The sequence below is a fragment of the Pieris napi genome, chromosome 14, assembly GCF_905475465.1.
Source record: "Pieris napi chromosome 14, ilPieNapi1.2, whole genome shotgun sequence".
NCBI lineage: Eukaryota > Metazoa > Arthropoda > Insecta > Lepidoptera > Pieridae > Pieris > Pieris napi.
Window position 1 is genome coordinate 10893282 of NC_062247.1, and position 14019 is coordinate 10907300.

At 31.1% G+C, this 14019-nt stretch overlaps 4 protein-coding genes across 5 annotated transcripts; 1 reads left to right on the forward strand and 3 right to left on the reverse strand.

Annotated features, from left to right (window-relative positions):
- Positions 1-185: 185 nt before the first annotated feature.
- On the reverse strand, positions 186-6755 carry LOC125056006 (uncharacterized protein YJR142W). The gene is made up of 7 exons (XM_047658812.1): positions 6499-6755; positions 6333-6430; positions 6086-6226; positions 5730-5907; positions 5388-5523; positions 4604-4833; positions 186-2185 (listed from the first exon to the last, which is right to left on the reverse strand). The coding sequence occupies exons 1-7, from the start codon at positions 6581-6583 to the stop codon at positions 2073-2075; spliced, it is 981 nt and encodes a 326-aa protein (XP_047514768.1). The 5' UTR covers positions 6584-6755; the 3' UTR covers positions 186-2072.
- Positions 6756-7019: 264 nt separating this feature from the next.
- On the forward strand, positions 7020-9330 carry LOC125056005 (BRISC and BRCA1-A complex member 2-like). 2 transcript variants are annotated; one of them, XM_047658811.1, is made up of 7 exons: positions 7020-7276; positions 7363-7661; positions 7738-7913; positions 8136-8258; positions 8339-8402; positions 8518-8671; positions 9079-9330. In XM_047658811.1, the coding sequence occupies exons 1-7, from the start codon at positions 7192-7194 to the stop codon at positions 9261-9263; spliced, it is 1086 nt and encodes a 361-aa protein (XP_047514767.1). In that variant the 5' UTR covers positions 7020-7191; the 3' UTR covers positions 9264-9330. The 2 variants fall into 2 exon arrangements, with proteins under 2 accessions (XP_047514767.1, XP_047514766.1); XM_047658810.1 differs by having other exon boundaries at positions 7021-7276; positions 9064-9330.
- A 115-nt stretch (positions 9331-9445) lies between these two features.
- Positions 9446-11455, reverse strand: LOC125056007 (holocytochrome c-type synthase). The gene is made up of 5 exons (XM_047658814.1): positions 11309-11455; positions 11005-11220; positions 10516-10752; positions 10310-10434; positions 9446-10217 (listed from the first exon to the last, which is right to left on the reverse strand). Exons 2-5 carry the CDS (start codon positions 11173-11175, stop codon positions 9980-9982), a joined length of 771 nt encoding a protein of 256 aa, XP_047514770.1. The 5' UTR covers positions 11176-11220; positions 11309-11455; the 3' UTR covers positions 9446-9979.
- A 647-nt stretch (positions 11456-12102) lies between these two features.
- Positions 12103-13029, reverse strand: LOC125056008 (39S ribosomal protein L55, mitochondrial). The gene is made up of 3 exons (XM_047658815.1): positions 12893-13029; positions 12606-12806; positions 12103-12332 (listed from the first exon to the last, which is right to left on the reverse strand). Exons 2-3 carry the CDS (start codon positions 12798-12800, stop codon positions 12186-12188), a joined length of 342 nt encoding a protein of 113 aa, XP_047514771.1. The 5' UTR covers positions 12801-12806; positions 12893-13029; the 3' UTR covers positions 12103-12185.
- Between the last annotated feature and the right edge of the window lie 990 nt (positions 13030-14019).

Genomic DNA, 14019 nt, shown 5'->3' on the forward strand with positions numbered 1-14019 from the left:
TTTTAACCGACTTCAAAAAACGATGTTATCAGTTTGACCTGTATGTGATGTTGGAATTGAATCAATGTTAAATTTCGTCGAATCTGGTTCAGTAGTTTTTGAGATATCCACGCATTTCTGGAGTGGACACGTTGAAATCTATATGAGGTCGGTTTAATGGTTCGGTTCAAAAATAAAACGCCACATCGACTTATAATTTATTATCCACTTTTAGGAAAGCATACCCTAAAAATCTCAAATGTAAACGATTAACATGTAAAATTGGTAAAAAGTCTCGCCAATAACAATGGTTAATTGTAGAAATGTAAAAAAGTGTAAGGCGCGACTTTGTACATTTTCCATCTGAAACTACACTCGACTTTATTTACGCGGACGCAAGAAATAATTCGAAAAATTACACGCAACGAACGAAATGTTTATCGTCTGAGATTACTATTGGTAATCACGTGTATTTTATCGAATTTTTTTGCTCGTGATATCAGTATAACAGTAACGTCTATAACTAGGCTTAATACAATCGTTTTAAAACTATTTACCCGCGTCGTGGCATGTCATCTCGGTAGATACGTAAATTTTGCCTTTGCCTAAAACTTAAAATATATTTGAAATAATACAAAATTATTTTCTCAATTGAAATTATTATTAATAAAATGTCCTGAATTCAAATGTCAATTCTATTTTGACACATTACACGCTATTACAGACAATTAACATTCCAAAACAATTTCCTTTTACTGCGCCAAATTAAATTTAACTATTTTTATTAATACATACCTCTTGATAAATATTTAGGCGTACCAGGAATTTTCTAAAATTTTAAAAACAAGTTTGAATACAATTATGTATATAAAAACAATAAAAAATGTTTCGGCCTTTGAACGTTTTACTGACTAGAGTTACATGCTTCCTATTGAATACACTAAAATAATACAATCTTCAATACAATTTAATTAGCAAATAATATACAGCATAAATCTAGGTTAATTCTAATATTATATTTCAATTAACATACTCACTTTACAATCGCGATTCAAATGACTTAACGTCAAATATACTTAGAATTTTGTTTGCTAAGTTTGCATCATTAAATCAATCCAAGTCCTACATATTTTTTGTAATAAGAAATTCCAATCGCACACGTCCTATAAATTACCAACTAATATCGCTTATACCAAATCGGTAAAGTATCACAGAAATTAAATGTCCCTAGCTAAACTATCAAAACTATATTTCCATTCACTTGCTCGATGTCAACTGTCATTGTGTGAACTGTGAACGAAATGAGCGATCATGTCGCTTGATTGTGATTGGTCTAGCTGTCATTGGTCCGTAGCGTGTATTAACCAATTAAAACCAATAGACATGATCAGACGTTTCGTTATTTAAATTTGCAGATGTTTAACGATTTTTTCAAATGAAATATATTTACTCCAAAATTCGATAAATAATTTATTATTATCTGTTATGCAATAGATCTTATTGTATATGTGTGATCAAGCAAACAAATGGAAATAATCTAATGTATGTCAAAAATGTCCAACTGAACATAAGCATTAGTTAACCTACGAAAATGGATCAGACAAAAGACAAAATTATACAAAAAAGCAAAGACTAGCTATCTGTAGAAATGTGACTAATTGGCAAATCTATGAATAAATTATATAATGCCAAGCAAACTGTAAAATCCCAGATTTTAAGTACAAAAATTGAACTGAAATAACAAAATCTTTTTAAAACTTCATTTTAGATATACTGAAAACTTGTTCTAAATTATATCAACTGCAAACTTTATCAGAAAATTAATCAGAAAGATAACATTCCGCAAAATATAAAAAAGTTTAAAACTGTGGAAGACAAAATAATCGGAGATAATAATGTTAAAGATAAAACGGATACGCCACACATGGAGCCCATGTTACAAACTGTGACAAAACCCAAATCTAGTTTTGGAATCTTCAAATTAATGTCTTTTGTTTTTCTGCGCCGTTTGTAGATTCACAATACTAGATCTTGAATTTTTACATTTCAGATATTACCAATATGGGCCCGAAATACCAATTTTTGTACTAAATTTAATGTTGTAGATTTTCTCCATCTCCATTGGTCACAATGTCCGTTTGAGGCCACTTGTAGATTGTTTGCAAGGGGACGTGGAGTAACTCGATGATATGCCGATAGTTAGGTTCTTAAAAAATCATAAATATATATAATACTAGAAGACTCGGCCAAGCGTTGCTGTGGCTAAGGGCCTATTTACATTATCTTAGTGTTTAGCAGAGTGCTTTAGGATAGTACTTTAGTTGAAACATGTAAACGCTACTTGCTTTAGTACGGTTCTACTTGACTTTCAAGTTGAATCAAAATAGAATCGCTTTTTATTTTTGTTTCAAGTGATACCCCTCCCGCGCCCGCGCAACCCCCGAGATCTTCCCTCGTTGTCTATAAACACGTAATTTAGTAAAATCTTTAGGAGAGTGCACAAGTGCCATGAAACGCGTGCGTGTTTTTTGATTTTTAAAGATGGCTAAATGGTCGGAAGATACAACTATCAAATTTGTGTCTGAATATGTTGTTCACGAATGTTTGTGGAACGTTAAAAACAATTTATACAAATACAAACAGGCTAGGCATTCGGCATACACTGCCTTAAAAGAAGCTATTTTATTTATTATTTATATTTAGTTTATTTATTTCGAATAAAATCTCGTCTTCTATTTGTTCCATAACTACAGTTAGTATTTTGCGTAGAATAGAGCGTATTTGCCGACGTAGTTGCGCGTTCATTGTGGCGCTGTAATGAGACTCTACTGGAAGAAATGTAAACGTTCACTCGCAACGCACTAAAGAACTTGCCTTTCAAGTTGTACTAAAATACTCTCCTAAACACTAAGATAATGTAAATCGGCCCTAAGATTTTTGTTACATTACATAGTAGTAAACTATTCAACAGAAACGGCAGGAGAACACCATTCCACCATACTTTTTTGGTGGTTATGCCATTAAATTGTAGCTTATGTGAAACGTTGGTATTTATTTTGATAAAGACCAATACCTAGGTACGAATAAAGAGCCTTTTCTAGCTATTTTAATAACAAAAAATTAATATAAGGACGCTTATTGTGGACGTAACTATAAAAGATAGAGACATGCTTGCGCGATATTTTTTATAGATAGTGATGTGTCCTGAAAAATTTTAATACATCATTTTGTTCTATCATTAATAGTTTTCGCAGCGCACGCGATTGAAGGAAGTTTTTTGTTTATTTTTTTACCTTCGGTTAGATTATTCAAGTTTTAGTAAGCATCCCTATTTTTTCTGAAAATGAAACATAGCCTATGTCACTCGGGAATAGTGTAGCTTGCCAACGGTGAAATAATTTTTGAAATCGGTTCAGTAGTTTCGCAGCCTATTCATTTCAAACAAACAAAAAATCAATCCTTTCCTCTTTATAATATTAGTATAGATTGTGTCCAAACGAAATGATATAACACCGAAATTAAAAAATTTGACCTAAATCTAGGCAATTGAGGAAATCATGTTGCAAATTTTGTTATCGTTTAGTGTACTCACTGATAATATTTCCTGTTGTGGTTTTATAAAGATAATTTATGTCAAATATGCCTTCAGAAATAATTCTTTTAATTAAAAAAGACCTAATGAAACTACGTAAATCACCAATTCTAAAATCTAATTAACTAATTTCCGAGTGACAAAGACAGGTTACAATAATTACAGTGTGTGAGAACAAGACAACGTGCCGGTTGCTACGGGAACCCATCGTCTGCATGGCTGTTTACGTTTAATTTATAACTATCGGCGCGTAAGTTGACCTAGACAAGACCGGCTCTAGCCGACTTATAAAAGCTAAAGCAATAATTGAACCACAACACTTATCCATTGAAATGAACCAATTTTCACTAGTAGCTATTAGTGTATACATTAAACATATATTTTTTTTTTTAATAAAACCTTTTCGTATTTGACAAAACCAGTTTTAATTTAATAAATAATCTTGCCCTAAATGTGCATCATTTGGTATACACTTTTATATAAACATTGTGTAATAATAATAAACTTTAATCATAACAAAATATAGCTGTTACAAAACTGATCTGACTCTAGTTCCCATACTAGCCCTAGGGAGCCCCTGTTCTACAAATTGTATTTATTATTAATTTAATTAAAGTTCAGCCCTGCTATTCTGTAACTCACTTTTAGAACTCACACAGCGGTTTTCGCATCGGCCGTCGCTCTCAAATCAGTCGTGAAGCAGTCATTTTTGGATTTGGCATTCTGATAAACAATCTACAAGCTCCCACCTTTTCAGAATGCCAAATCATAAAATGACTGATTTGAGAGCGACCGCCGATGCGAAAACCGCTGTGTGAGTTCGAAAAGTGAGTTACAGAATCGCAGGGCTGGAATGTGAAAAAGGTTTATGTCTAATGTCAAATACTGAAATAAGAAATCTACTTCTATGAATTTAAATTATTAAACACTGTAATATGTACCTTGCGCAGCAATATAATATTATATTGTCAAATATTTAAACAATTGGCAATTAAAGAATCTTAAAACAGGTAGAAACAAAATTGAACATACCATTTTCAGGGTTGATAAATCCCCGTCTAATGAGAAAGTCCAACAACACAGGTGCACTAGTGGTTTTAAACTGAGTTGTTAAAGCCCTTTGTACACACTCTTCAGCTGTCAACAATTCAAAGGTTTCAACCTCCCCATCAGCATTTTCAGGCTTAAAGTCTTGCGGAAGTTCCAGATCATATACATACTCTGTATTTGGAAACAAACCTCTCTCACTCTCAAAGTAAAAGCTGAAATAGTATATTTTTAATTTATTAAGCTCACTCCTCCCACACTCAACTAATTGTACAATGTAATTTGAATTAGAAAAAGACTGCAACATATTGTGTCATATCTATGCCTAATCTATGGCTTCAAAACCGCTTGACCAATTTTATAAAATTGTTTATGTATATTTTATAAGTATGAGTATCGATTGCATATTTTATACCTTTAGGTGTCTACAGAAAAATATAGGTTGCAAAAGTATGAATGCGTATAGAATAACTAAGTAAACATTGCTGTAATGGCATTCCAATCCATAAAGTATTGAAATTATCTTATTAGTTGATGTTTGATATCCAAGAGTTTAAGTCAATTTTAGACAGTCATTTAAAAAGCATTAATTTTAACATGTATTATAATTTAATGCTTGTTAATCCGGGAATTATGCACATTTTCTTATAATACTTAGACCACAACAAGAATAAGACAATGAGTTGACACTAAATGATTAGGCATTTTTTAAATTCCATAACAAACTAAAATATTTGACACATAATTCAAGATAACATTATCAACATACCTGACACAACCAGCTGGAACTAGTTTTTTTGCTAAATCACCAATTACCGAAGCTTCTTCAGCAACTTCCTTGATAGCAGTCTCCATTATACCATAACCAACTGCTAATCCACCACTCACAAAGCAGTCCCATTTGCCTACACAATAAGTTATAAAAACAATAGGTTCAAAATATAATTTATGTAGTATTACTATTATGAGGTAAAAGATAATTAATTTCTGCTATTTTTAAATTTATAAGTATATAATTCAAATAAAGTAATTCAAATCATTTCATATATCAAATTAAAATATCACCTGATTCTTTCTTAGAAATAAATTGTGTCTAATTAAAAAGACATACCTGGCCAAGTTTGTTTGGTAAAACTTCGCTGTTGAAGCCAAATACATAATCCTTTTATGGGGTGGAAAAGGTATCCATTTATGCTAACACCATAATTCCTTATGCCAAAAAGACATATGGCGCTTCTGTCCATCTCCATAAGACTTTCATGATAGAATGGAGTGCTCACTTCAAAACACTGAGGACAAAAAAACATTTGTTAGAGACAGAACAGAGTATGAAAAATATATTTTCAACATTTATTTTAATTAATATAATGGCTTAAAAAGGATGAAGATATTTTTCTTACACTAGTTTTGGCAACATTAATAACATTTTTTTTTTATATTCATAATTAGACAAAAAAATATTCTTACCTCATCTCTCCAACCCTTGAGAGCACATATTTCACCTTCCTTCTTTAAAGATTGTAACACCGCCGCAATCCTTGACGTTCGTTCTTTATAATCCCTAAATGCCGGGTTTAATTCTACATACTTTCCAGTAACTCGAAAAACCTTAAATGTAACGTAGTAAACATGAACACTACATACACTGAGCAAATGCTTAAAAAGTATATCTTTGCACTTTCTGTACGATATTTCTTAATTCAGAATGAATTACCTCAGGAAATCTTTCCAAATGTTTTAATATATCAGGACGAATCAATCCAACTTGATGACCACCCACTAAGAATGGTTTACAAGTACCTTGATGTAGACCTATATCAAATAAAAATTAATTAATAAACTGGTGACAAAAACTTCTTAAGTTAGCAAATAATACAAACCCGCTAAATAAAAACAATTAAACTTTCTTGCTAATTTTGCTATCTCAGAAATATTGCTAGCGATTGTAGAATTCATGTCTTTCATATTATTCTGTAAACCTTAAAAGAATGATTATAATGTACTATTAAAAAATCTAATATTGGTTGATTGTCTCTAAAGTCTAGTTAGTGATATTTAATTTGTGATTTTAATTAATATTCTATTTATTTTGAAAGACGAAGATGAAAAAGTAATGAAAAAGCTTCAACACAGTTTTAACTTTTAACTTTCAGCTCGTATTGACACATCAGTGATATGACAATTGACATAAGGATCAGTACAGATAAGAATATTTTAAATTACCTCTATTTTCCATAATAATTGAGTAGTGACGTCTATTTTGCGTAGACAGATAAATTATGTAGGTTATAGTTTACTATATCTGTGATATAGCAAGACTTGACTCGAATCACCATACTTTTAGCTCAAACTTCAAAAATAAATTCTTGTTCTTTAATTAAAGTACGAATCATATTCTTTTTTTGTTTATTAAACAGCTTTAATTTCTTTACAGACTCTAAAAGATATTATTAATATTTTAAAATTAAAATCATCATTCATCAGTTTATTGTTATAGTCTAATATGATTTGAACGTCTAAGTTACTGTAAATTATAAAATTTTATAATTCTTGATTATAAACAATCTACAATAATGTCAGACAATTTTAGCATCTTAAGCGATATCTCGCCTGTTTTTCGACCATATATTCAAAGTATTTATCAGGATTTAAAGCTTGGTACCTATGTTTTACAATCAATGAATGAAACTGCCTTTCCCAATTTATTAACTATTTGAAGTTTCTAACGTACAAATGCTTTTCAGGACTATGTAAGACAAAAATTGATTTAGAGAGAATATCTGGAGGTATAGATTCAGTTGAAACACAGCTTCGTTTAGTGCTCCCTTACTGTTCAAAGAAATTAAAGTGGGAGGTTATATTTGATTCCTCAACCCCATGGTTTGCCCCAGATTTTAGGTTTGATGATGATAATTTTCTATCAAATGCTGATGAAGAATTGCTAAATAAGGAAGTTCCAAGTCTTTGTCAATGGAATTCAAGTGACCCGAAAGCTTTATGTGGAGCTATATCTGAACTTATTAATTTGTATAAAATTTACCAGGTATGTCTTCTGTACTGGTTTTACACTTTTAACTAAAATCTAGTTCTCTTTATTACTTTTTTCTTATATACAACAGGTTAGGAAGCTAAATGAAGATGATAGTTCTCGAGCAGCTTTTGAATACAGTGCTTTATTAGGCAATGCATTAACTACTGAAGAAGATGTGGAAGTATGGGTGGGTGCACACATTGTAGAGTTTCTAATCAAACTAAAAGTTAATACAACAAAGTTACCTGAATTATTCAATGAAAGGTTGGTTGACCTTATTAAATGTTTATTATTTTTGCTATTAAGAATTTATGGTTAAATTCAGGGTTGTGAACTTGGGTTCACTGCTGTATGACTCCTGTATGTTAAAAATAAATTGTAATTGATATAATTAGCACTAAGTCTCGACTCATAATGCAATAATATTTTAATGTAAATATGTCATTACATTATATTAAAACTTAATAATTACTAAACAATTTTCAGCTTAGACATAAATCCTGGTATAGATACAGCACTACTACTAGTAAGATATCCAAACTCTACAAATGCGGAACTGATTCTTTCACCCTTTCTGTCTAAAGTTCTTGGAAACATTACATTACCCCTGTAAGTATTCTATTAAATAGGTATGTATATATTTTTTTAAAAGTATTTATTTTTCTAAAATTTCTCCAACATATTTTTAGGATGCATCAAAGCGGAGTGCTTATGGATTATGTACCAATGGTCACCAATCTTTTAAATAATAAGGTAATTACATCAAATTATTTATTCCAGTACCTGTGCATTGTATCAGACTAGGCAATTCTATCAGATGATATAATTGAGAGAACACAATTTAAAATATTATTTTACAATTATACAGATTCAGGATATAATAAACAATGACAGAGTTAAACGTGAATTGTTAGCTCAACTAATAATTAAGTATGAAGGTGCAATATTAGAGCATGATGGGACAAGTGCGGCATTGCTGTTTCAAACAAATGATTTTCATTGGATACTCCAGATTGATATTGGTATTTTATTTTCATTTCATTTAATTATATAAGCATAGATCAAAATAATATAACTATTTTAACTGATTGTCCAGAAATGTGTCAAAGTAACTCGCTTAAGTCATCAATGAGTTTTTATAATAATTTAGGCAGTATTGGTAATTATAGAATTCTAGTAACTCCAACAATCTTTTATGAACTTACATTTTTAATCACAAAACATTAACACAAAACTTAAATAGATGGTACAAAACCAAGGTCATTTTACCAAGAGGAGCTGGAGCTCAACACTCATGACAACTGAACATGTATTTATTTTAACATGCTGTGAACTGAAGCTAGTTCATACTATATTTCTTCCATATTTCTCAACATTGGAGATATTTTTGGAAAAATATGGTTATTATTTACAGATGCAAATTTTCCAGAAAAGCCTCCAGTTTTAACACTCCGCTCTGTATATCACAGCTCAAAAGGAAAGCCAAAATTTAAAGTTTTGTCAAATTGTCCACACAATAACTTTGAAGCATACATCGAACAGCAAGTTGAAATATTTAAGAATGAATGTAAAGGAGTAACTGCAAGCCATCCTGTTGTTAATATTGATAATTAAATTTATGATATTTATACTTTATTTAAATCCTTGAAGCAATCTTAATAAAAGCCACCATTTTTTTTTACATTTTTATGAATTTTTTTTAGTTTTGGAAAAAAATATAAATGCTACAAATTACAGTTATAATACTACCTACCATGCATGAAGTGGCACTAAAAACATTAAATAAAACAACAATCAAACTTTCAAAAATTTTATTTATGGAAAACATTTAACACTTTCCAAAATTTAGGGTAACTCAAGATGAATCTACAAAATCTCTACCAAACTTCCAGTTTATGAATTAACAACACTATGAAGGCCATAACAATGTTGTAGTTGGCTAATTTTAGCAATAATTGTGGCATTTAAATTTTAAACAAATCTTTACTTAATATAATCTTACTGATCAATACATACATGTCAACTATTTGATACTGGTAATCTAATTTTTTGTCAAAATTTTTTTAAAGGTAGGTGAAGTCAGAGAAGCAATAAATTACAATCAAAAATCACAAAGAGTCACTGCAGTGACAATTTTATGTCGAATGAACAACTCCACATTTTATAACTTTTACCAGTTAACAATGATTATTATTAATGTGCTGGGATGAACATAATACTTTAAGCTAATAATTGTTAATTAGACGGATTTGAATTAAGTCCCAAACATATGCATTACAATAATTTAAGGTTCTCAAAATGCCTATTCTAACTAGTAACACTTATCAGATTCAATTAGTTAATTTAGGATTTTCTTTATCTCCCAGTAACTCAAAGCGGTATCTCATATACATAACCTTCATCCTATCCCACACATTCTCAAAAGAATCCATTGCTGGCCTCACATCTAACAGGGCAAACTGATACTTATTATCTACTTCTCCACCATCATAATAATCAATAATGTATCGAACATCTTTCCCACATCTGTCTACAATCCAATCATGACGATCAAAAGGCAATTCATAGCTGTAAATAAATGACATTGACTTTATCATATCTATTATAGACATATTATAATCAATATTTTATTGCCATGAATAAAAAGAATAATAACTTACCCTAACAGTGATCTCATTTGAGCTCTAGGGCTATACTGAGTGGCTTTACCACCAAAACTCTTAAGTCGTGGATGCCCACATTCTTTTGCATGTAATGCTTCCCATTTTAAAACTTCTTGCCAAGCCTAAAACAAACATGGGTGTTAATTAATGAACAATTATGATGTTATTTAAGCCAAATTATCTATCTATTTATTTTTTATTACTTGCTCATTGTTGGCATTGTGTATTTTAATTATATCATCCATATCTTTTGGTTTTATGTCTTCATCTTTCCAGCGCCAACCTTTTCGTAGCATTGCATTCCAAAACATCTGTTGACTGGGATATACCCAAAATTCTGTGGAACCATCAGGCATGGCGCGAGGAATAGTAGATACTTGTCTTTGAGTTGGAAGTTGAAATGGTTGATCGGGAGCTGGCTGTTGGTTCGCTGGTGGCATCTTAAATATAGCAAAATAAACAATTTTAAAATCAATATGTGTTAAGTTAGGTAATAGTGTGTATTGTTATCAATATTTTGAATTATCTCTGACATAATATGCATGCAAAACATATTTTTATCATTTTTGTGTTTACTATAATTGTTGGAGATTCGCGGAATTTTATAACTAAATTCTATAGCACTATATCTAAATTCTAGTTTATGAATATAATTGTGTAATGTGGTGTAACATCATCTATATGAAACATACCATGTTATATGGATTAATGCTGTTATCGTGTTGAACAGGACATTCCGATGGCCGTGCATCTGTGGTTTTGGGTTTTTCCGCCTTATTATGCATAGGGCATTCAGGTGGTGGATTTCCATTTTGAACGGGGGATGATATGTTCACCGCTTCTGCCGATACTTTATTTCCCATTTTGAATATTCCTTACGTAAGGTTACAAGGTTACCTGAACATTTTCTGAAAGAAAGAATTATTTTCTCCTTATTATCAGATACAGTATCTAATACTTTAAATTACCTAATAAGATATTATATAATTAATATACCTGCTATAAACACTTTTCAAATTCTCACATTTATGTAGTTAAAAATTTTAAGCGATAAGTATAGAGACGACTAGGGGCATGAAATTTGGATAGACAATAGAAAATAGCGCATAGAATAAAAATACTTTGACAGCCATCTCTTAAAATTATAAATGAAACCACAGACTAAATATATCACTCAGCACTGTCAAGTTAAAGTTATAACAACATATTATAGTCGTATTTTTAATTAGACGAAGCCAACTGACAGTAGCTAATGTCACTTTGTAAAATAATGTTGCCATATTTAAAGTAATAGTGATACGTATTACGTTCAGATCTTGTTCAATCAGATGAATGAACAATGAGTGTGAATAGTTAATCATTTCAAACTATAGAAGAACATTATTTCTATTTCAAAATTGTATTAAAGTGCTCTGATATAAGTTAGGTACTAGTACTATGTAACTACAATCAGTTTTTTGACGGCTTATTAAAAACCGCGGCGCGGCGACTAGTGCCATCACCGATCATTAATTCAGGGGTCTCTACTTTGTCACAACACTATTTTTATTTCATTAAAAACTGACAACACCGTAAACGTCAGTTGACTTCGTCTAATTAAAAATTCGACTATAGGTAATCGTTTGTCCATATCCCATGCCTAGTACAAATGTTTTTAGGTTAATAACTATCAAATTCATTAAATCTTAAGGCTCATCTTAAGTAAATTTTCGAAAACCGAATTTTGCTAAACGGTTCAAACACTTTTTAAGTCTTTGTTTTAATTTAGGTTATTTTCAATTTCAACTAGATTTAGAAACAAGCTGTAATACCTCTTTATTCTATATTAAATTCTAAAAACTAAATGCATACTAGTTACTTATACATCTCTAATTTACTTCTTTTTTAAGTATTTTAAATACTTTTTAGCATTAAAGTTATCTTCTATAGTTTCAGCAATTTTCACTTTTTTCTTTGGTTTTCTTCGGTCTAATCTGATCTTCTTTTCCTCATCTGATAATAATGATAAATCTAAGGGTAACTGAAAAAAAAACCAGATAAAAGTTAGTACTACTTGGTGATTAGTGACTTCCTTAATTCCTTTGAAAACTGAGGGCTTGAGTAAAATAATATTTTGATTGTACTAATAAAATAATAGATGTAAACATTTATTAAGAAAAAACAATTTAATTACATGACTTACTAATTGGAAAAGTAATGAGGCTGTATTGTAAACTTGTAAAATTATCAATGAATCAGATATAGAAAAGTGTCTTCCTCATGCCCAGGTTTAATAAAAACACTGAATACTTACTTTAATGATTTTTCGAGGTTCATGATATCTGATATTAATAGATGCTCCATTGGGTAGTACAACTTTGGTAGGGTACATTCTAGTATATATTTCTCGGTGTATTTTTGTTACACTTGCTACAGTATTGTTCAAATATCTTTTGCAGCATAGTTGAAAGAGTAACGATTTACTGTTTGCAAAATAATTCCTAAACATTGTGTACTGAAAAAATAGAATCAGAAATGATTACTTGGTATTATCACTTATATTTAGAAAGAAACAGCACTTATTACACATGATTTAAATACCTATTTTAGAAATTTGTTGTATTTTAACCTAGTGGATAAACGATATAAATTTAATTTTCATGTGGGAAAAATATTTAGCGACACAGGCACAGGCTAGGAAGTAGCATTTCTACCACAGATCTATAATATTGTTGTATTGATGTGCCTCCGGAAAACATACAGCATTGTATAATGAAGAAGCAATGTATACTTAGCCATGAAGTGCGATACATACCGAGTGAAATAGTTCCGCTTAGATAGAATAGATGGCGCTGTAATCGCCTCAACTTCATACTTATCTTAACCAGCTAGGACGGTGTCATTTCCACAGTCATAGCGTTGTGTACTTTCGCCGCGTGCGGTCGAAACCGAAACAACTCAATAACGACTTAAAACCTTATAGTCTTTCTTAGTGTTAATTATTAGCAAAACGCATTATTATACATCACAATTGCGTAATGGACTCACGATGCCGATAAGGCCGCCGCCGGGGCCGATCAGGCAAGTAGTCTAAAAAAGTGTCGAGCAAGGTCGCGAACAAGACAAAGAGGACTCCACGTGCACCAGCAGCGCGTCTGATAGCGAGTCGGAGCGCGAGGGACCGCCACGAAAGAAAAGGAAACGAGTAGCACAGGTAACGGTCGATCCCATGATCGACGCGTTATATAATCAGGTGAGCTCCCTCACAAATTTTATAATGCATCAACGATATTATGTACCAAATGTCAACGCCAGTGCGTCCAATGACGAGGGTACCCACTGACCGACCAACTACTATAGCCATTTTTTATTAATCCGTCGACCCGAAAATCGAAATCTCTGGGCTTGGTCACAAATATTGATGATAAAAAGATTATTAAGAAAGCCGATAAAAAAGAAAAAAATTACAAAATAAATAATATATTAAGCTTTTAAAACTCCTATGTCAAAGGGAATTACTACAATCTGGATTACAAAAAATCATTAACTGGACTCGTAATAACCCAACGGAGTTAAAACCCGCGATTAAATCTTTTCACAAAAATATCCTATATTGTTGGTAATGAATCACCTTCTTACAAATTGCATGAACAAACCCTGCAAATTGTATGCGGAAAACGAGCGGAATGTATAGAAACTAGGCGTAAAAGATTAATAAGTAAGATTTC

Bases quoted from the DNA above. Each gene is read 5' to 3' on its own strand.
- LOC125056007 (XM_047658814.1), bottom strand. From the start codon at position 11,175: ATGGGAAATAAAGTATCGGCAGAAGCGGTGAACATATCATCCCCCGTT. The intron at 10,753-11,004 runs GTATGTTTCATA...GCTATATTTAAG, and splicing joins GCATTAATCCATATAACATG to ATGCCACCAGCGAACCAACA. The intron at 10,218-10,309 runs GTAAGTTATTAT...ATTTATTTACAG, and splicing joins CAAATGAGATCACTGTTAGG to CTATGAATTGCCTTTTGATC.
- LOC125056008 (XM_047658815.1), bottom strand. From the start codon at position 12,800: ATGTTTAGGAATTATTTTGCAAACAGTAAATCGTTACTCTTTCAACTA. The intron at 12,333-12,605 runs GTAAGTATTCAG...TTTTTTTTTCAG, and splicing joins AACCTCGAAAAATCATTAAA to TTACCCTTAGATTTATCATT.
- LOC125056006 (XM_047658812.1), bottom strand. From the start codon at position 6,583: ATGAAAGACATGAATTCTACAATCGCTAGCAATATTTCTGAGATAGCA. The intron at 5,908-6,085 runs GTAAGAATATTT...TTTTGTCCTCAG, and splicing joins TCAAGGGTTGGAGAGATGAG to TGTTTTGAAGTGAGCACTCC. The intron at 2,186-4,603 runs GTATGTTCAATT...TGATTTTTTAAG, and splicing joins ATTTATCAACCCTGAAAATG to AACCTAACTATCGGCATATC.
- LOC125056005 (XM_047658810.1), top strand. From the start codon at position 7,192: ATGTCAGACAATTTTAGCATCTTAAGCGATATCTCGCCTGTTTTTCGA. The intron at 7,277-7,362 runs GTACCTATGTTT...AATGCTTTTCAG, and splicing joins TTATCAGGATTTAAAGCTTG to GACTATGTAAGACAAAAATT. The intron at 7,662-7,737 runs GTATGTCTTCTG...TATATACAACAG, and splicing joins ATTTGTATAAAATTTACCAG to GTTAGGAAGCTAAATGAAGA.